The sequence below is a fragment of the Typopeltis vanoorti genome, chromosome 12 (genome assembly GCF_054136105.1).
Source record: "Typopeltis vanoorti isolate ZY-2024b chromosome 12, IOZ_Tvanoo_1.0, whole genome shotgun sequence".
In the NCBI taxonomy this organism is placed as follows: Eukaryota; Metazoa; Arthropoda; class Arachnida; order Uropygi; family Thelyphonidae; genus Typopeltis; species Typopeltis vanoorti.
The window spans coordinates 25690763-25713700 of record NC_143560.1 but is presented as its reverse complement, the minus strand read 5'-3'; the positions used below and the strand labels follow the sequence as shown (position 1 = coordinate 25713700).

At 35.3% G+C, this 22938-nt stretch overlaps 1 protein-coding gene across 4 annotated transcripts in view; it reads left to right on the top strand.

Moving 5' to 3' along the window:
• The window catches only part of LOC150100639 (uncharacterized), a 238425-nt gene that overhangs the window by 67573 nt on the left and 147914 nt on the right, over positions 1-22938 (top strand). For all 4 annotated transcript variants that reach the window (XM_090401516.1, XM_090401515.1, XM_090401517.1 and 1 more), the window contains exon 5: positions 18574-18762. In XM_090401516.1, the coding sequence (XP_090257642.1) occupies positions 18574-18762 (189 nt within the window). The remainder of the gene's footprint in view (positions 1-18573; positions 18763-22938) is intronic.

The following is a 22938-nucleotide window of genomic DNA, read 5'->3' as shown; positions in this document are numbered from 1 at the left end:
GTTTCAGGAGTTGATCACTGCAGATGTTTGTATCAGCAGATTGAAAATAATAATCCGTCCAAGGAAATAAAGAATAATAATAATCAAGTCATCATCCTACTTGGCATTCTTTATGATGCCAGATAGGATGAAATCAGGATAGGTAATGTATTAGTTCTTTAGGAGAAGAAATTAACACAAGTTATAAATTAAAATGTCCCATGACTAACCAACATCTACATCATATTTAAAACGGATTATTGGTGAGGAATAGGAGGAAAAGTGTTTAGTGAACTGTTAGGATTATTTGGTATTTTTGGTAGGCAATATGTTCACATTTAAAAATCAGATAAAAAAAAAAGTTAAGATTTAAAGATATGAAAAAGTTTAAGATGATTGTTCAAGAGGACAAGAGACGAGAAATGGATTTTGTAGAATGAGTTGAAGAGTGGTTGAGTTAAAGAGATCAAAAAGAGAAATTGTATTAGGGCACTCTTCAATATGGAAGCAGAACAAAGATCTATACAAATACTGCCTTTAAGATATAATTATATTTTCAAAAATTATAATCATTATTATGACAGGAGTGCCATGGGTTGGTTTAAAGTGAAATAATCCATGAAATATGCTCTAGAAATCAAATATGCCCCCTTTTTCAAGTTACTTGGGAGCTTTATTGAGAGATGGTGGTCTTACATTTGGTGATGATGATGATGGTCATCTTCCTCCTAAAACTTTCCGCAAACAACTGTGCTGTAATTGAATTTGTACACTGCATCAAAGTGGTAATTGGGAAAATTGAGAAGTGGTGGCAAGGTTTCCTAACAGTCTTTACTATCATTTAATAGTTGTTTCTGTTAGGAAGAGTAAGCATGGTTTTGAATTTGGAGATGGTAATGGAAATTGTAAAAGTCTCACAAAAATTTAGTGTACTTATGATAAAATGTTCATGTTTGATTTTTAAAGTGTCATCAGTAATATGTATTATTCAGTATTGTATATTTGGAATCTTGGAGTGTTAGCAAATAGGAAGTTGAAGTTCAGGGGCCATGTAGCAAAGGTTGCAAATACAACTCAAAAGATAATTGTAATACTGAAACAAACTTTCACATGTAAAGATAAGGATGTCGTTTTGCTTGTTTAGAAGGACTTGATAAGACCTCACTTGGATATTGTGTGCAGTTCTGGTCTCCTGGTTTCTGTTGTGATTCTGATAGTGGAGAGAGTGCAATGGAGAGTGTTAAAAATGATATCAGGATTGTGGAATACTGATTATGAAGATTAGATTGAGAATTTCATGTTGGAGGCTTAATGGATTGTATACAGCACTCAGAAAGGATTAAAACAGAATTTAATACTTCCTATATTTCGTTTCAGTCACTGAGACATCTTCAGGGGTTACAAAAAAAACTAATGTAACATATACACAAATACCACATAATACTAAACCCAACCACATGGGTGAAACTAAAGTTCTATCTAGGTGGAGCGCCCTCTAAGGGTGGTTGTAGGTGGCCTGGAATGTAAGGTGCGATCTCTGATGATAAGTGTTTCCCAAATCTTAGGAAGCTTAATGCAACCGTATTTATTAAGATTTGGTTGATTTCTGAGAGCTGCTGCTGATTCCAAACATAGTCTCTCTTTTTTGAATTTGCTGTGGTGGAGCATGTTTTTTCCATGAGAACCTGTGGGTTGTATCCAAGACATGGTCAGCCAGGCCTGACTGACCATAGTTGTGGTTGCAGATGTATGATTTGTGTTCCTCCAGGCAGATGGTTGCTGATCTGCCTGTCTGTCGAAAGTACGCTAACTTACAGGAACAGGGTACTTTATAAACTCCAGGCACTGAGTGAGGAGGGAGCTGATCTTTTGTAGAACAGATAAGGGTAGCAAGTTTGCAGTGGGGCTTAAATGCTGTGTGTAGGTTATACTTTTTTAAAATCTTGGCTATTTTTTCGGATGTGCCATGGATGTAGGGTATGGTGATGGCATTTCTAAACTCTTTCTGAAGAGAAGGCCGGGGAATGGAGGAGGAACTGATTTTTTTTTTAATACTGTGATCGCTGTAGCCATTGGAGAGGAAAGTGTTGTGTATGTGGTCAAGCTCAGTTGTAAGGGCAGTTCCAATGGAACAAAGATTGTGAGCTCTCTTGGTTAGAGTTTTAATAATGCCATATTGTTGAGTGGGGTGGTAGTGGGAGAGTTTGTGAATGTATCTGCCTGTGTGCGTGGGTTTTCTATATACAGTGAAGGAAAGTGTATTGTTAGGAAGGCATGTAACTAAGGTGTCTAGGAAGGGTAAACTATTGTTCTTTTCCTTCTCCATCGTAAACTTAATTCTTGGATGTAGGCTGTTGAGGTGGCTGAGGAAGGAGTCTAATGTTTCTGGGCCATGACGCCAAATAAAGAACACATCATCTACATATCTTAGCTAGATAGAAGGTTTGAGAGGGGCTGAGTCTATGGCTCATTTTTCAAAATCTTCCATATAAAAATTGGCAAGAGGGGTTGAGAGGAGGAACCCATAGCTTTTCCCTCTATCTGCTTGTGGATTTTGTTCTTCCAAGAAAAATAACCAGAACTGATGGCAAAGGAAAAGAGATCTAAGATGTCAGAAGGAAAAACGTTTTCTAAGAGTGTTAAGGTATCAATTAAGGGAATATTGGTAAACAGTGAGATGTCAAAGCTTACCAATATGTCTGTGTTATTTAAGGTTAAATTTTCTATGAGGGTTTTAATGAGGGTTTTAAAATGGGTAGAGTTTTTTATATAGGATGTAGAAAGTCCAGTGAGGGGGGGGGGGTCAGAGAGTTGGCCAGCTGTTTTGACAGTTTGTTGCAAGGTGCATTAGTGGCATCTACTATAGGTCTTAGTGGGGAATTGGGTTTGTGGATTTTTAGTAAACCGTATATTTGGGAGGGACGGGAACAGAAAGGTTCGAGTTTTTTCGTGATGTCCGGGAGCCAGGAAGAAAAAAAAAATAATCAGTTCCTCCCCCATTCCCCAGTCTTCTCTTCAGAAAGAATTTAGAAATGCCATCACCATACCTTACATCCATGGCACATCTGAAAAAATAGCCAAGATTTTAAAAAAGTATAACCTACACACGGCATTTAAGCTCCACCGCATGTGGTTGGGTTTAGTATTGTGTGGTATTTGTGTATATGTTACATTAGTTTTTTTGTAATCCCTGAAGATGTCTCAGTGACTGAGACAAAATATAGGAAGTATTAAATTCTGTTTTAATCCTTTCTGAGTGCTGTATACAATCCATTAAGCCTCCAACATGATATCTCACAGCACTTAAGCCTCTACACACAGATTGAGAATTTGTAGACTGCAGACACTAGAAAACAGGAGAAAGAGGGAGTGATATGATTGAGACTTACAAACTTTTGAAAGCATCATACAGGTTTCATTTGATGGAATTTTTCATTTTATGAAGGGTGGGCAAAGGACAAGAGGGCATCCTTGGAAGCTGAGAATCACTTCCACTAAGAAGTAGATGAGGGCTAGATTTTTCTCTCTTAGGGTGGTGCTTGATTGGAATGGATTGCCATTGGATGTGTGTGCAAGCAATGTGAATGAATTCAAGAATAAGTATGATAGCTGGTGCATGTAGTATGTGTCCTCCCTCGATGAGTCCCTGACTCTCTGGAGGTCTCCTTAATAATAATAACAATAATAATATAATTGTGATTCTTGTTAATAAGTATGTTATATTTAATTCTTTTCTAAATTAATGCATAGATACTTCTGTTGTTATTTATTGAACCTACCACATGCACAGATGAACATATGAAGGCAGGATATAAATAAACTGCTTGCTGCTATTGTATATAATTTTGTAGCATGCAGATGTCTTTTATGACGGATCATAATGTGCATTCACAGTAGTTAAAACTAAGGAACAGTCACTTAGATTAACAGAAATACTACACACACAAACACACACACACATAGATACATACAAAGAGAGAGAGAGAGAGAGAGAGAGAGAGAGAGAGAGAGAGAGAATAGAAAAGAAAGGAATTGTTGTGTGAATTCTTGATTTATTGCAGTTTACTGCAATCTAAAAAATAGCAGCAGATAGTGTTGAAGGAATGTATCTTCATTAAGTGTGCATGAATTTTAACAAAAAAAAAGTAGATTTTCTATGAGGTATAGTTCTGATTTTTGGAATAACATGTGTTAGAAAAATTGAGCTCGAAGTTCTCATACCTGCTTCTATACTATGTGCTGAAGAAATTTGTATATTGTTTCTTGTGTAAGCAGTTTCTTCACTTACATGCTGTTAACTAGAGGATTCATGAGCTAAAAGGAAAATTCATTTTTTGAGCAAAGCATCGAATAAAGTGGAAACCAGAATACAGTTAAGGAGACGGTATTCTGGTTTCTACCAGAATACAGTTAAGGAGATGGTGATTATAAACAGTGATGAACTTGGCAGTTAGGTGACGCCCTTTGAAATTTTGGCTAAATGCTATTTGTCACGAACTACTTAAACTATTAAAATCCCTCTGGGGAAGCAACTAATGCTGTAATTAGATGAAATATTGAAATGTTTATTTATAAGATAGTGAGAGCTTATCTTAACCATTATATTAACAGATTCTTTCTTTCTTTATTTATTGTTGTGTTTATTTCAGAGCACTTAAGATTTAATGTCATATTGATGCTATCACTTAAACTTAATTAGCAGCTCAAAATAATGCAGATAAGATTATTTTAAATGTCATAATATGTGTAAATATTTGTATAAAATCATACAAGTGCAGAAAGTGTATGCTTTCTGTGAATTTTTTTCTAAATATGAATTAACAATAAACAAAACTTAACTTAGGACAAACAGCAAACTTTTTAAAGTTCCAATGTGTATGATTAATTTTTAAAATAATTGTTTCATGAAAGTAATTATCTATTCCAAGTTCTTTGCAAATGAAAAAAGACTATGTCAGCTAAGCATAATTAGGCCCAATTAACCAAACCTGATATCTTTTTTAGGCTGATATAATATTTATATGCAGTAATGATTACAGCCATTACCCATCAATGGCCATTTTTTCTGTGATTTAAAAAAAAAAAAAAAAAATAGTAGGGAAGTTTCTCTTATTTTGTCCTGCCATTAACAACCAACTGAAATTACATGATAAAAGGACTAATAATATAAAAATATATTGTATACATTTAGTCTATCTAACATCTCTGTTTAAAATGTGCAATCCTGCATACTACACTTTTCTTGCTTTCTTAGCTGGCTTTAAGATGCATCAGAAAGTAATATATGATGTTGAATGGAATCTGGGAGAAAGAGAGTGACTAGCAGAGTGCCTCAGGCCTCTGAACTAGGGGTACTATTCTTTAATTTGTATTATTATTATTATTACGAGCAACTCCAAGGAGTCCTTAGACTCATCGAGGGAGGTGCTAAACATCATGTCAACTATTCAACATCCACACAGTATCTATCATATTTTGCCTTGAACTCATTCACAGTCATGGCACCCACAACAGACTCTAGCAGCTTATTCCACTCATTCACCACTCTCCAAGTAAAAAACTTAGTTCTAACACTCTTATTAACCACACTCTTGCTCAGTTTCCATGGATAGCCCCTAGTCCTCCCACCACTTGTTCTGAAAAATATCCTCTGAATTAATCTTATAGAAACCCCTTCAGTAATTTGAATGTCTCAATGATATCATCCCTTTTCCTCCTATCAACCAAATTCTGTAACCCACAAATCTTCAACCTGTTCTCATAAGGTTCATTCCATAGACCTGCTATCATCTTGATCACTCGTCTCTGGATCCTCTCCACCTCCTCCCCATCAAGAAGAAACCCTGGAGCCCAGATCTGGGCACAGTAGTCAAGATGGAGTCTTATCAAGTCTCGATACAGAGGAACAATAACTTGCTTGTCCCTGCTCGTCAAAGTATTCTTCAGTAACCAAGTGATTTGATGAGCTTATTTAGACACTTTTGTGATGTGCCCCCTAAACTTCAACTCCCTATCCACGAACACTCCCAAATCCCTTGCCTCATCAATCTCCTGAAGTGCAGTTCCACCAATGTGGTATTCTGCTGCTAATCTTTTCTCCCCAAAATGCATAACCTTACACTTTGCCACATTAAATTGACATCCATTTTCCTTAGCCCAGTCCTCCAATCTATCCAAATAATTCTGCAAAATTTTGACATCATGTGCATTCACTATTGCTCTACCCAACTCAGCAAACAAATGAACAGTTCCTCTCAGATCCTTTCCTATATCGTTAGTGAACAAATTAAATAGTAGTAGTCCAAGAACAGAACCCTGCAGCACACCACTAGTCAGAGGCCATCTTTTGGACCACTCCTGAATAAACTACTCTCTGATATCTCTCCATCAACCACCCTCCTATCCATTTCACCAACCCTATATCCATCCCCATATGCTGCAGTTTACTGATTAGAATTCCATGTGTTATCCTGTCAAAGGCCTTAGCAAGGTCCTGCAGTATCACTGTAAACCCATTATCCTTATCCAGTTCAGTTGTCACTGTGTTATAAAACATGAGCAAGTTACTGAGGCATGATCTACCCTTCACAAAACCATGCTGTCCCCGATACAGTATCCCATTTTCTTCTATCCAATCCTGTATTTTTCTCTTGACTACTTTCTCCAAAACCTTGACAACGCCTCCTGATATGTTGATCGGTCAGTAATTTGGAACAGCAGTCCTGGAACTTTTCCCCATACAGTATCCCATTATTATCTATCCATGCCTGTATTTTTCTCTTGACTACTTTCTCCAAAACCTTGACAACGCCTCCTGATATGCTGATCGGTCGGTAATTTGGAACAGCAGTCCTGGAACTTCCTTTATGCAGTGGAACTATTTTCACCTCTTTCCTACCCCCTTGGGTTAGTCCCGAGGAGGTGGAAAGTATATTAATTTATTGAGAAATTAGGAAATTAAGAAAGTATATTTATTGTATATTATAATGATAAGGTAATGATGATTTAAGGAGAGATATTTAGTTTGTTGATGATGCAAAACTGTAGAGGGCAATAGTTGATAAAGGTAATGTAGATATCCTGTAGGATGATTTTAATCATTTGGCAGTGTGGGCAACAGACAGTGTTATCAATTTAATGTTGCTAAATGTAAGATTATGCACTTTGTGATGAGGAATGCATCCATGGTTGTTTCAAAAAGAATATGTACATCTTCCTTTTCAGGTATATTTTTTAAATTTGCAAAAAGACACACAGTATAAGGTACATTTGACAAAAGCAGAACGTTTTTATTCCTTAAAGAGACTTTATCGCAAATGTTCACTTAAAAATTCAGCTCTTGAAGCTGTCGCGATGGATTTTCAAAAAAATTTGCCTTGTCCGAATATTACAACTAACGATGTATACTACAAACGTCAACTTAACTTCATAAGCTTTAACATCCATATTCTTTCAAATTCACGATCTGTATTTTATACTTACGATGAGTCAGTCGCAAAGAAAGGATTGGATGATTTTTGTTCAATGTTATTCAATTCGTGTACAACATTTTGCCCTTAGATGTTAAAGAACTTGTAATCTTTTGTGACTCATGTGCTGGTCAAAATAAAAATTTTACTGTTTTCCGAATGCTCCACTTTTTAATAACAAAAAAAGAAAGATTTGATGTTGTAAAGATGATATTTCCTATTAGAGGGCCCCTCTAATATTTCCTATTAGAGGGCATTCTTACTTAGAATGTGATAGAAATATTGGATTGTTAAACCAAAAATCTTACACTGAAACTCCGGACGACTGGAGAGAAGTTTTACATATCGGTCGACATAAACCTATACCTTTTGAAGTGATTGACTGCGGAAAGGATTTTGATTTCCAAAATTGGACAGATCATTTATCACCTTTGTATAAAGCGAAATGCCCTTTTCCCCATGAGACGAATTCGTATGCTGCAAATTTTAAAGGACAAAAAACCTACAGCGATATTTTACAAGTCGGCTTATTCCAGAGCGTATGAAAGTGCATCTATTGTAAAGAAAACTATAAAGAATCAGAAGAATAAAAAAATAAATAACAGAAAAACTGCACTACAGAGCTTATACACTGCCAAAATACTCATAAAGTTAGCGAAGTATAACGACCTACTCCACCTGTCTCAATTTTTAGAGCGGCCAAATTCAAAAAAATTTTACGAAGACTTGCTGTATAATGATGCTCCAGAGGGTGGCGATGACGACAACATTGATGACCATCCAATAGATGATTGAAATAAATGATTATTTTAAAACTACAATATTTTAACTACTTAAATTTTTATTACTTTTTACCATATTTCATTTTTTGTGTATTATTGCTTACTTGATAAAGAAGCACTTACCAACCTTTGTTAGTATAATAATTCCCTTGGTACCTATTATCTTTAAAACAAGGGATGTGATCTGATCATTATTTATAAATTAAATAATTCATTAATTAAAAAATCAGATATTACCAATCCGATTAATAAAAAAATGTGCATAACAACCATTTTTTTATATAGGCACCAACTTAGCCGGAATTTACTGGAGAAAAACCACTTCAGTCCGGCCATTTCGACAAAAAGGCCATTATTTGCCATTTGTTTTTTTAATTTTTAAGTACTATTTGAATTAATTATGCTTAATATACGTATCATATCTATTATTTTTTTATTTTGTTATGCTATGTTTACTTGCATTTTGACAATAAGGAAAATTTAATTACATTTTTTTCGGAAGTCAATAACGTGGACTGAAGTTGTTTTTCTCCTGCACTCTTCAGTTGCTGTCATTAATGATAAGTGATAAAAGTTGCCACAAGTGGCCATTGATTGCAGTCTTATTCAAGATTAATCTTGAAACATCCAGAATTAGCATTCAATATTAGAATGATGATGAATGTCATTAAATGGTTATAAGGAATGAAGTTTTATGTAAATCAAAATATATTAGACACCAGAAGAAAGGTGTTACATTATTATAATCATATGTTATTATGGATAAATTAATGGATTAGGAAGTTAGTAATGATGTAAATTTTCATGCAGGACTATCTAGTACAGAATACTAAGATAGTATTCTGTATACCTGTTGAGGTTACTTATCAATAATTTGATGAAGATAATGATGTTGTTATGTTTTATGAATTATAAATATAGTTGTTTTATGAACATCTGTGATTTTGGTAGTTGTACTGAAAATCTTAAAACTTCTGATATAAAAACAACATGATAAGATCTTAGAGAAATTAATCAAGAAAAGAATACAGGATTGGATAGATGAAAATGGGATATTGTATGGGGGACAACATGGTTTTGTGAAGGGTAGATCATGCCTCAGTAACTTGCTCACGTTTTATAATACAGTGACAACTCAACTGGATAAGGATAATGGGTTTACAGTGATACTGCAGGACCTTGCTAAGGCCTTTGACAGGATACCACATGGAACCCTAATCAGTAAACTGGAGCAGATGGGGATAGATATAGGGTTGGTGAGATGGATAGGAGGGTGGTTGAAGGAGAGATACCAGAGAGTGGTTTATGCAGGAGTGGAGTCTAAAAGACGGCTTGTGACTAGTGGTGTGCCGCAGGGCTCTGTTCTTGGACCACTGCTTTTCAATTTGTTCATCAATGATATAGGAAAGGATTTGAGAGGAAGTGTTCACTTGTTTGCTGATGATGCAAAGTTGGGTAGAGCAATTGTGAATGCACAGGCATATGTGAGTGCACAGGCAGCAGCATATCGCATTGGTGGAACCGTACTCCAGGAGATAGATGAGGCCAGGAATTTGGGAGTGTTGGTGGATAGGGAATTGAAGTTTAGGGGGCACATTGCAAAAGTGGCTAAATCAGCTCATCAAATCTTCTGAAAAATACTTTAACATGCAGAGACAAACAAGTTGTTGTTCCTCTGTATCGAGCCTTGATAAGACCCCATCTGGACTACTGTGCCCAGTTATGGGTACCAGGGTTTCTTCGTGATGGGGAGGAAGTGGAGAGGATCCAGAGACGAGTGACCAAGATGATAGAAGGTCTGTGGAATGAACTTTATGAGAATAGGTTGAAGATTTGTGGGTTGCAGAGATTGGACGATAGGCGAAGGAGGGGTGTATCGAGCCTTGATAAGACCCCATCTGGACTACTGTGCCCAGTTATGGGTACCAGGGTTTCTTCGTGATGGGGAGGAAGTGGAGAGGATCCAGAGACGAGTGACCAAGATGATAGAAGGTCTGTGGAATGAACTTTATGAGAATAGGTTGAAGATTTGTGGGTTGCAGAGATTGGACGATAGGCGAAGGAGGGGTGATATGATTGAGACATTCAAAATACTGAAGGGTTTCTATAAGATTGATTGAAAAATGATTGAAAAATACTTTAACATGCAGAGACAAACAAGTTGTTGTTCCTCTGTATCGAGCCTTGATAAGACCCCATCTGGACTACTGTGCCCAGTTATGGGTACCAGGGTTTCTTCGTGATGGGGAGGAAGTGGAGAGGATCCAGAGACGAGTGACCAAGATGATAGAAGGTCTGTGGAATGAACTTTATGAGAATAGGTTGAAGATTTGTGGGTTGCAGAGATTGGACGATAGGCGAAGGAGGGGTGATATGATTGAGACATTCAAAATACTTAAGGGTTTCTATAAGATTGATCCAGAAGCTATTTTTGAAAATATGACTGGTGGTGGGAGGACTAGGGGCCATGCATGGGAGCTGGGCAAGAACGTGGTTGACAAGGGAGTTAGAGCTAGGTTTTTTTCTTGGAGAGTGGTGAATGAGTGGAATAAGCTTCCAGAGTCTGTTGTGGGTGCTACGACCGTAAATGAGTTCAAGGCAAGGTATGATAGATACTGTGTCAATGTTGAATAGTTCTTGACATGATGTTAGGGCCTCCCTCTGAGTCTGTCGACTCCTTGGAGTTTTCTGGAACAATAATAATAATAATCATGTTGATTATTAATGTAAAAAATCTTTATTAGCCCTTCACTACTCAACTAGTTGTTAAGGCTGATATAATACCTGCCTAGTCTCATCATGTGTCAAGTAAAGGTACACATTGCCAGGCATTTAAAAAAAAAAAAATAATAATAATAATAAACCTCACAGAGTTAGTACATTATGAAAATTATGGAAACAACTACCGTGTTAGACTAAAACTTTAGTTTAATATATAACACTCGACGTTTCGACCTTCACATTAAGATCATCATCTAGAGTATACACATATATACAGAGAAATTACAACTATTGGCCTGACCACTGATGAGAAAAAAAACCCCTTACTACATCAAAGCTAGAGTCCTATTATTATTATTGTTATCTATTAGGCTACAAAATTAAATTAAGCTGGAGAGCAACATGTTTACAAAAAGGAAAAAAATTAATAAATAATAAATAAAGATTAAAAAAATTACTTATATAATTTTATATATAACTTTAGTCAAATATCACCATGCAAGCATGAAGGAAAGGATTCACAGAGTTAGTGAAACTGTATCATAGGTTAAAGGAATAATAATATTTGTATGGGATTCTCCCTGTCCCTTTTTTTTTTTTTTTTGGTGGGGGGATGGGTTGAGCCCTCCTGATGAGGGATTAAGTATATATATTTTTTATGACTGTAGATCTGTGTGTGTTTACTGGGCTGGTCAAATATATAACTTTAGTCAAAAGTTATAAGTATACATATAAATTACAACCAACTGGTATGGATAGTGGCCAACAAAATCCTGATGATGACCTTAGTATGAAGATCGAAATGTCGACTGTTTATTATGGTTTATATTAAACTAAAGTTTTACTCCAAAACGGTAGTGTTTTCATAATTTTCATGATGTATTCTGATCACCGTGTAAGCATGAAGGAAAGGATTCACAGAGTTAGTGAAACTGTATTGTAGGTTAAAGGGATAATAATATTTGTATGGGGTTCTTCCCAACCCCTTTTTTTGGTGGGGGAACGGGTTGAATCCTCCTGATGAGGGATTAAGTATATATATTTTTTATGACTGTAGATCTATGTGTGTGTTTACTGGACCGGTTTGCCTGTTTTCTGAGGGACGAAAAACTCTCTCTCTCTCTCTGAACTGGTAAAGGATAAAATAAGAACTCCTTTATACAGAAAAGCTATTAGATAAAAGTGTATGTGAAAAATCCTCCACCTCTGTATGTGACCTGCTAACTCACATTTAGTCAAAATACAAGGAATAGAATACAATAGATTAAAATTAAATGGTAAACATGTGATGGTATATGCACTATCTTGTAATATCGCATTTAACCACGGAATGCATATTATCATACCTTCAGGTCTGTATACATGAGGTTTATGATAATTGATGACCAGACTTGGTGCAGGATGATGCCTTAGATTTTATTGCACTGAGTAGGAATGCATAGTATTTTTGAATTTCTTAATGAAACATTTATGATCAATATATGGCATTTCTGTTTTCTGCCAAAGTACAGGATGGACTTCATGGTTTTTGTGAAATCTTAAATCTATTTTTTTTAATTCTCAATAAATTGATAAAAAATAGATTAAAAAAACAAACAAAAGAAGTATTAAAGAGAAAAAAATAATTACATACATACCTAGATATTATTTGTATGAATATGCTTCTATAAACTGCAATACACTTAATGTTAAACACAATTTATTTGTCCATAATTTTAAACCATATACTTAATATTAAACATAGTTTATTTCTCTGCAATTAAAAACAATGCTAATTAATAATAAACATGATTTCAAGTAGTCTTTTTATTTATGAATCTTTAAATTGATGCTTGTTGTAAAGATTTCACTTTGATATTTCTCAAATTTCCCCTTAAAACACTCAATGCATTAAAAATGAGATTATTTACCTCAGTTCTTACAAAAAAAAAAATTAATGTGTCCATTTACATCTTGAGCTTGGGAGATTGACCACGCTGATTTAGATTCATTTTTGTCATTTGTCATCATCATCTTTATCATTGTCTTTGTTGAGCACAGCATCTACAGTGTTACTCTCTGGCCACTGATGAACAAGTTTTCATTGACTTGTACAAATAAGTAGCAACAAATGTTTGGATAATGGTAAGTTGTTTTCTTCATTTCCATCATCTTCATCTATGATCGAAATTTTATTTGAATTTAATTTTGATTTCTTGAACCAGTTGGATATAGTTGTCAAAGTAACATCATTCAGTAAATGTATATAGCATCCAGTATCAATATAAACTCATTAAGTTTCTGTTCTCTTTGATTGATTGGATATAGAACTACAAATCTTTTATAAAATCCTTTAAAATTCTTGATTACATCCATGTCCATTGGTTGTAAAACTGACGTCACATTGGGAGGAGGAGAAACACTAGTTTAATGTTGGACAAATTTTGAATCTGAGAGTGTGCAGGACAGTTATCAAATGACAATAAAATATTTTTCTTCTTTTAAAATAGCTCCTTATTCCATTCATGTACATACTGCTGAAAAATATCTAAGTCATCCAGTCTTTTGTGTTCGTAGTGTAATCCACAGAAAATTTCCTTAGGCTTTTGAAACATCGAGGTTTTAACGATTTTTCAATTAAGTTTTTTTTTTTTTATCAGTTCCTGTCATATTTGCCCATATGAGCACCATGTACATACTGCTGAAAAATATCTAAGTCATCCAGTCTTTCGTGTTCATTTTTTTTTCCACCAACCCATTTTCCCCTTTGAATGTATGTATTGTCAAATTATAAAAAAATAAGTACCGTTTCTTTCAACTTAAGGGAAATTACATTACTCAAAGAGTCTCCAAAAAAATTTCATCAGACTGGCTTGTCATGGCTTCATGTAATGTTTATATGGTATGGCAGTTAATCCTATTTGCTGTTATGTATGTGGTCTCTGTCTAGTGTGCTTGTTCTGCAAGATAGGAAACCTAATTTTCCAGGATAAAAAAAACCCTACCACCACTGTTTGAGACCACTTAACTCATCTTCAACTGAGAAGCTAATACATTTTCCTGCATTCTAGGTGGAATTTAAACAACCTATATTTTGTCCAGCCCAAGGTATTGCCAGTACTCATTAAGCCACAGAGAGGTTCCCCTAAGACATATTGTGAAATTCAGTTGTTGTAACCAAGTTCAAGTCTCCATGTTAGGCAATGGTATATTAAATATTATTCTAATTAACAAATCTCCATGGAGTCAACAAACTCATTACAAGAGATCTCCCTCAAAGCAACATTTCTGTCATATTAAACCTTAAAAAACTTGCTCATGTTCTTAGCATTCACAGTGATTTCTCATAGCATGTGAGTAATTTCATGTGCTGCTAAAAAAGGTCTATTCAAATATCCTGAACTATACTGATTTCTTAAATGGAGGCCCAGTACACACACATCCATCTCTCTCTCTCTCTCTCTCTCTCTCTCTCTCTCTCTCTCTGAACTGATAAAGGATAAAATAAGAACTCCTTTATACAGAAAAGCTATTAGATAAAAGTCTAAGATATATTTACTAAAATAAAGAGCCTAAGGCTTCAATTCTGTGATGCAAAAATTACAAAAATTAAGTGGTCTAAGATATATACCAGAGAAGCAAAATTATAGAGTAAAGAAATAGCGGAATCTCTATGTACTCCCACTAGCTCTAATAAGTTCACAAAACTTCACAGAACTTTAATAAGGTCTCTGTCTAGCAGACAAGGGAGATGCATATACAGTGGTATACTTACATTTTGCAAAAGCTTTTGATAGACTGCCACATGACAAGCTATTAGATAAACTGAAAGAAATGGGATTGGATAACAGACTAGTGAGTTGGATCAGTAACTAGCTGTCAGATAAGTATCAGAAAATTGTATATGGGTGTGGAGTGTATTGAAGGAGGAGGAGGATCACTAGTGGTGTGCCCCAGGGGTCTGTATTGGGACCATTGTTGTTTAATTTGTATGTTAATAATATTTGGATGGGTTTAACTGGTGATGTGCAGCTGTTTGCAGATGATGCAAAATTGGGGAGAATAATGTAGAGTCAATCAGATGTTATGGCCTTACTGGAAGACTCGAATAGATTGTATGAATGGTCAGTTAAGTGGAACTATCAGTTCAGTGTTGCAAAGTGTAAGGTTTTGAAATTTGATAAGCAATAATGGGATGCAAAGTATACACTTGATGGGGAAACTTTATAGGAGATAGAAGAGATGAGAGATCTGGGAGTGGTGGTGGTGGACAAGGGCCTGAAATTCAGGGCCACATTGCACAAGTTGTGAAGATATCACATCGGATAATGGCAGTGATGCAGAAGGCCCTGACATGCAGAAATAAATAGGTTATAATTCTGTTGTATTATTATTGGATTATTGTGCACAGATTTGGTCACCAGGTTTTCATGGTAATGAGGATATGTTTATAAAGGGTCCAGAGAAGATTCACCAAAGTGGTTAGTGGTTTTTTGGAATGTGGAATATGAAGACAGATTGAAAGAATGTAAATTGCAAAGCCTTGTGAATAGAAGGAGATAGGGAAATATGATTGAGACATATAAGTTAGTCAAGAAATTGTTATCTAGTTGACATGGAAGAAATTTATGTAAATTGCAAAGCCTCGTGAATAGAAGGAGATAGGGAGATATGATTGAGACATATAAGTTAGTCAGGGGATTGTTATCAAGTTGACATGGAAGAAATTTTTTATAGAATGGGAGAAGTGTGTGGGGGGGGTAGAACAAGAGGCCATCCCTGGAAACTATATAAGGAGAGTATGAGCAGAAGAGTGAGGAAAAGCTTCTTTGGATGGAGAGTGGTTGTGAGTGAAATGTGTTGCTTGAATATGTTGTGAATGTAGACACACTGAATCAGTTTAAGCATGTTTGGATGAGCTTTGTATATGATAGTGTGTACCTCCCACAATGAGTCTCTGACTCCATGGAGGTCAGATGTTAATAATAATAATAAATGTTTGTTTTTTGGGTAAACAGCAATAAAAATATGTTTACCATTCTTACCATTGCAGTTTAAAATATATACTAGTTTCAGTGTATTTTATTTTGTCTATGCAAATCCTACTCACAAAAAGGGGTAATATTATGAACAACTTCAACTATGGGAACATAGATTGGAAGGAGGGAAGGATATGAGAGAAAGGAAGTGGAATTTATGCAGTTATTAAGGAATAATTACCTGAGGCAGTGTGTGATGGAATTTTACCAGAGATTTGAGAGTGCTAGATCTAGTAATTGCATCAGGGGATTTGTCTGTAACTGAGATGACCACATTATGCTATGTTGCATGTGCCCTACAGATGTTTTTTTATTTTAGTGAATATTAATACTATTAGTAATTATTTTTGGTTATATATTATTTTAGACTAATGTTTGAGTGTGTGTGTTTAGTTGTGAAATTTAACACTGGATATCATATAGAAAGTGTTATTATTCATGGCCCCCAATGTGTACAAGGAAAATGGCAGCCAAGGCTTTCTTGTTCACTGAATTTAGTATGAGGGGATTTTGTACCATGTTGTGCATGTTCTATGTATTCATTTCCAAGAGTGAATGAGTTGTGGTATGAAAGCAAGAATGGAGAGAGCGAGAGAGAGCTTGTCATAAATGCAAGTGCAAGAAATGTGAGTCATGTAGAAAGCTGGAACATGAAGTGATGAATATTAACAATGTAAGGAAAGATAGCAAGAATGTGGAAGTAGTGAATGATAGTGCACAGAATGAGAGCATTAAAGAAGTGGCTGAAAGTAATGTGGGTGATGAAGTGACTAAGTAGAAATAGCATGCTTATGTGGCATTCTTCACAGTACAAAAATCATCATTAAATATCTGATACTATATGTACCCTCAAGTAATGTACAGGAAACTGTGAGAGGATAGCATGAAAAGCTTACATTATTGCTAACTTTCTGTCAATCAATAATTTTCCTCCATATCAGTCTGTCATCAGGACTCCATTATTGTTATATCTTGTTGTTTTAACGGAACATGTCTAGTAAGCATATTATATTTTTTATAACAGCTACACATGTACCAAAAAAAAATATAATTTATTTCACTCTGGTATATTTCTTCCCATCTTATGAAAACATTGCCAGGGAGAGAAGAAAAGATTAGTTCGGCAACATTGAAAACGTGAGTTACTAGAAATCAGTCATATAACATATGCTTACTTGCTCATGTCTCATTCACAGCTGAGTTAACAGGACAGTGCACTATTAGAGTTCACAATAACCAATGGTTAGCTTTTGTAATTCAGATAGAAGGTTGCATAAATTATTAACTTATTCATTATTGCAAAAAAAACAAAAACAATCATGATTACTTCCTAAACCTTTGAGATAGACATGCAACCAGAGTGGTTAAGATTCAGCCAGTAGGAAGTTTCAAGAAATAGACAAACTTAAAACTCAGTTGTGACTGAGACATGAGCAGGTAAGCACGTGCCATATGAATCATATCTTGAGTTATGATTCATGTGGCAGTTATGATTCATGTTTTGGATGTTGTCAACCAACCTTCTCTTCTCTCCCCAATGATGTCCTTGCAACATAAGATGAAATATGCTGGAGTTAAATAATCTCTTTTGGTTATATAATGTCGTATCTATATTTTGGTCTTCTAAGGCAGAAGTGCATCAATCCACTTAACTCCTATTGTTCTACATAGTCTGTTCCCTGACATCCATGGCATCAAATTGTTTTGCTAACCTTTCCTATTCTGCTTTAATGATCATACCACCTAAGATTAGCTCTGTCCACACATTCTTGAATTCTTACAATGCCAAGTTCCTTCCTGATATCTTCATTTTGATATGATTATCCCATTCATGCCAGAACTCTCATGTGTGTGTGTGATCTCCATTCTTGGATCATATAAGTTAAAATTGGTTTGAACTCTGTCTTCCTCTTCCTTGCTGCCACTTTAATGGTTTAGCTAATTTCTCTCTTATTCCATATCAGTTTATTCATTTGACTCCCAGTCATGCCAAGTTTGCTTATTCACTTGTTTATTTCAATGTATAATTTGCTTATTTTCACAGAAAATTGTGCCTAAATAGCTAAAATGTTTTACTTGTTCTAAAGGTTCACCCTTCAGGATGCATTGATTCATTCGTGGCTCTGAACTCGACTTTCATAACACCTAGGGATGAAGACTTCCTATGTACCAATTCCAAAAGTTAGGACTCAAGGAGTTCTCCATCTACTCCTTTTACTCCCTGGGGAGGGAGCAAAAGGAGTATAAAAGATATTAGAGAACTTATTTTATTTATTTTACATTTAATTATTTTTCTGTAGCCTTATGATTGTAAAATTGCAGGATTCTATTTCAGAAAGGCTTTGTTGAAACTAAGTCTTTTTCAACAGTTTTTAATGTAGGTAAGCTGCAGTGTTTTTTTAATGAATACAGTTAAATTAAATAGAAGTATTTCTTGATCAGTCATTTGTGATATGTTCCTTCATTATCTATATATATATATATATATATATATATATATGTGAAAAGTTAAAAAAACCAAGTTTATAAAATTACTTGGTATCCTTAATATATATATATTAAGGATACCAAGATATATTATTTATTTTATTATTTTTTTGTTAGAACTTACCCCGCTGATGATGGCAGCCTTTGGTGGTCATAAACAAACAGTTCAGATTCTGATGGAATGGGGAAGTGATGCAAATTTAACTAATATTTGCAATAAAACAGCTCTGGATATTGCAACATCAAGGAGCAAACGAGAAGTTAAGGCTTATCTGGATGAGATGACAGTTACAAGGGTTGAATGTGGTAATTATATATTAAACTTAAAGACCTTTATATTTTACCAGCTTAATCATATTGCTTTGTATTATTGTTAACCAGTTAATGTTGTTGCATTGTTATGTTTGCATTTAGTATAATTTGCTATTTCCATTTTCAGTTGTATCCATTTTTTTGTATTTTTTAAAGACATAATTCTTTCACTAATTTGTTCATTACAAATTTAAACACTGTTTAATTTTCAATTAATGAAAATCATTTCTTATAATTTTAGTTGTAGCTTTAAACAAATTTGTATATGATAAAGGTTTGATTATTAATACTACTGTAACTAAAAGATAATAAACTGCATATTAGTACTGTAGATGTGCTTTTTCGTTTTTTTATTTTATTTTATTTTATTTATTTTATATGTAATCTGGAAACCTGCATTAGAGACCAAACATCGAATTTTTTCAAGCTTCTTCAGGCTGCCAATAAACTGGTGGTGGTGGTGGGCTCATACTGGGCATTGAAATTCACCTCCTACTTAAGGACAATCACAAACATTCAAGCTCATGGTAGGAGTCAAACCTCTAGCCTATTAATCGGAGAAGAGGGTATATTGTTAATCACTTGGCCAACCAGGCTGGCAATATATAAGGGAAACTATTTAGTTTAGAACACATTATTATTATTATTATTATTATTACATGGGCATCTCCATGGATTCAGACTCATCACTGAAGGCGCATACCAGCTATTATTGGCACAATGTCTCTCATATCTCTGCTTAAAGATATTCACTAACAAAGCACTTGGGATTGTTTTTACAACATACTCCACTTCTCTACCGCTCTCCAAGCAAAAAATCTATTTCTTATACCCTTGTTAACTGTACTTTACATGACGTCTAAGGATCCCCTCCTCCTTCTCTCCTCTCCAATCATACATTGAAAGATTTCCTTAACATCTGCTCTATAAAATATCTTTAGTAACTTATATGTTTCTGTCATATCCCTATTTTTAGCTGATATACAGAAAACCAATAAACCTTTAGTCTGTCCTCATTGGTAACACTAGATAAACCAGTCACCATGTTGGTCACTCACATTTGAATGTTCCCACCACTTCTGCATCCCAAGAAATCCAGGCAACCAGATTCTTGCACAGTAGGCTAGGTTTAATGGCAGAGGGTTGGTCTCTCTCTCTTCTCTACGTGTAATGATGGCAGATGCTCTCACTTCAGATTTTCCTATTGATGCAGGCATTCCTCAGGAATCTGGTATTTTACCTACAATCTTCCTCATATAAAGAATGAAGAGAGAGAGTGAGAATAAGGATTGAATTTTTTAGGGGAATTCCATGATAAGAATAGTGCTTTTGTTAGAGTGTGATGAAATCACATTTCTTGGGGGGGGCAAGATTAAGAATGTTAGCAATGCTAAAAGGATGCAGAGAGGGAAAGTGAAAGAGATGATTATCTTAGCCAGCACTAATGATCTAGCAGGTGATAAGTGCAGTATGCAAGAAGATATGAAGGAGTTGCTGGTGTAATGGTGTAAGTGAATAAGAAGAGTGAGAAAGTAAAAATTCTAAGTTTGCTACTATGATAGAAGTGAGCTGAGATGAAGAACTATGATTGTGAATGAGTCAATGTACAGATTATATGTAAGGAATTGTGTTAAGTTTGTGGATGTGTAGAATGAATTCTATGGATGGGAGGACTTATATAAAATGAATAGATTCAAAGTTAGGTTTCTTGAGAAAGTGTTATTCAATGAGAGTTAGGAAATGTAGAGTCAGGGGAAACTAGAATGTTTATAAGAGATGCAGGTGAGTGTGGGTGTAGGCAGCCTAGAGGTAAGTAAGTGGGAGAGCGGTCACAAGTTGCTGAGTGTAGCTCACCAAGTTTTTAACATTAGTGTTGATAGCCAACACAAAGTGTGAGAGAGAGAGGCTGTAGGATGAAGGGGATTTTGCAGTTTAGGTATGCTAATGCCAAAAGTATTTGGAATCACGAGAGGAATTTTTTGACATTATTTAATTCAACTTGACCAAAAGTTATAGGTATTAGTGAGACTTGGTTGACATAGGGATGATAGAGTCATAGAGAGAGAGAATGCAAGGGGTATATTATTTTTAGAGAGGACAAAGGAAACAGAATGGGAGGAGGGGTTTTGCTAATGATAGCAGAAGATTTGAAACCAGAAAACATACATCAGGAGTACAGAGATGCAGAGTACAATTCATATGAGGCTATCTGGTGTGAGATGGAATATATAAGCCAGGAGATATAAGGGAGAAGGTATGTGGTATGCATTGGCAAATTAGCACAGTGAGTGCAGACTGAGTAAGTATTATGGGAGACTTCAACTCTGGGGGCATAGATTGGTAGGAGGAGAAATGATCACAGGGAGGGAGGGAAGGGAATTGAATTTATACAGCTACTAAGAGATAACTACCTGAGACAACATGTAATGAAGGAGACTTGAGGCTCAAGAATGCTAGATCTAGTCATAGCTCAGAGAATTCAGCAGTTACTAATGTAGCCACACTGTATCCACTTAGGGAAAGTGATCATGTAGTCTCTTGACCTGGAAGATTGCCAGACATGTAGAATTTTCTGTTAAGAAGAGATATGTGGAATTACAAAGCAGGTGAAATTTCATCATGAGAAATTGGAGGAGTGAGATATTAGCAGTGCATGGAAAATGGCCAAAGGATGTTTGAAGAAAGTTATATCAGACCACCCAGAGTCAGGTTAATACATCAGGTACAAGTTACATCAATGAATAACATCTTTAATCAGGAATTGCAGAAAAAGAAAAAGGTGTGGAGGGAATATAAAGAAAAAGGTCATCACTAAGCCCAGTGTGAAGGTTGATGCTAATGAGTGCTGATGTAGGGAGATAACAGAAGCAAATGAAATGGCTGAGTTACTGAGTGATCATTTTACAAGCATGTACCATCGAAGTTGAGGTATTCCAGTGCCAGATGTGATATTGACTTATGGGGATATAGAGGTAGATGAATCAGATGTATTATTGATATTGCCAAACTTTAATGTGAATGTGGCCATGGGATTAAATGGCATAATCAGCCTGTGTGTTATTATGAGCATGTGCAAGAGAATTGGCATTTTATCTGACCAAGCTGTTTAATTTAAGCCTCTGTTCTTGGAGAGTAACAAGGAAATGGAAAGAGAACAAAATAGTTCCACTGCATGAAGGAGTCTCTGAGACAGAAGTACATTACATATCTGTACCATAAAGATGGTTTTCTAAACAGTCGGAACTTTCAGAACGTGAAGTCTCCATCTAACTTTGAATCCTTTGGAAGAAGATTGAAGGTCTCCATGAAATTTTGAAACCTTGCTAGATCATCTGAACCTAAGCAGAAGTGATGGACTGAAATTGTCCCATTTATGGGAAATAGTACTTCTTCACATGTTCGGGAAATAATTAATTCGATCTCTTGTTACTTAAAGTTATTTAATTAGTACCTTAATGCATTTAGACATTGTCACTCTGTCATGTACGTATGGTTCTCGTGTTTTCATTGTTGAGTCATAGTTGTTTAATTTGAAAGTCATACTGATTATGCTCTCAACACTAGGACAAAAATTCTGTGCTAATAAAAATTATGTAAGTAAAATCTACATTAAGTTTATTTACTTAAAAGGATGGTCAATGGACATATATCAGATAATGGAGTATGGCGAGTTGAATCTGGGAGAAGGTAGGTCTAGTGGAATACTGTAGGGCTCAGTATTTGGTCCTTTGTTGTTTAATTTGTACATCAATTATATAAGCAATGATTTAAGAGGAAATAAAAATTTATTTTTTGATGGTGCAAAACTAGGAAGAGCGATAGTCCATGAAAATGATATAAAGATCCTGCTGGATGACTTAAATAGACTGGTGTATGGATAATGGTAAATGGTAAATGGTTCTGTTGATATAGAACAGGAGAACCTGTTCTATATCAACAGAACATGCCACACACCGTGACACCACCTCCAGAACCTTGAGTTCTGTTTATAAGGTAAGCTGGGTTCATTGCTTCAAGGGACCCTCCCCAAAACTCTCTGCCTACTGTTGGTACAAAACAAAGTGTACCATGACTCTTGGACCACATGACTTTTTTTCCAGTCTTTCAGTTCCATTCACAATATTCCTGACAATACTGTAGATGAACTTTGTGGTTCTTTACAGAAATCAG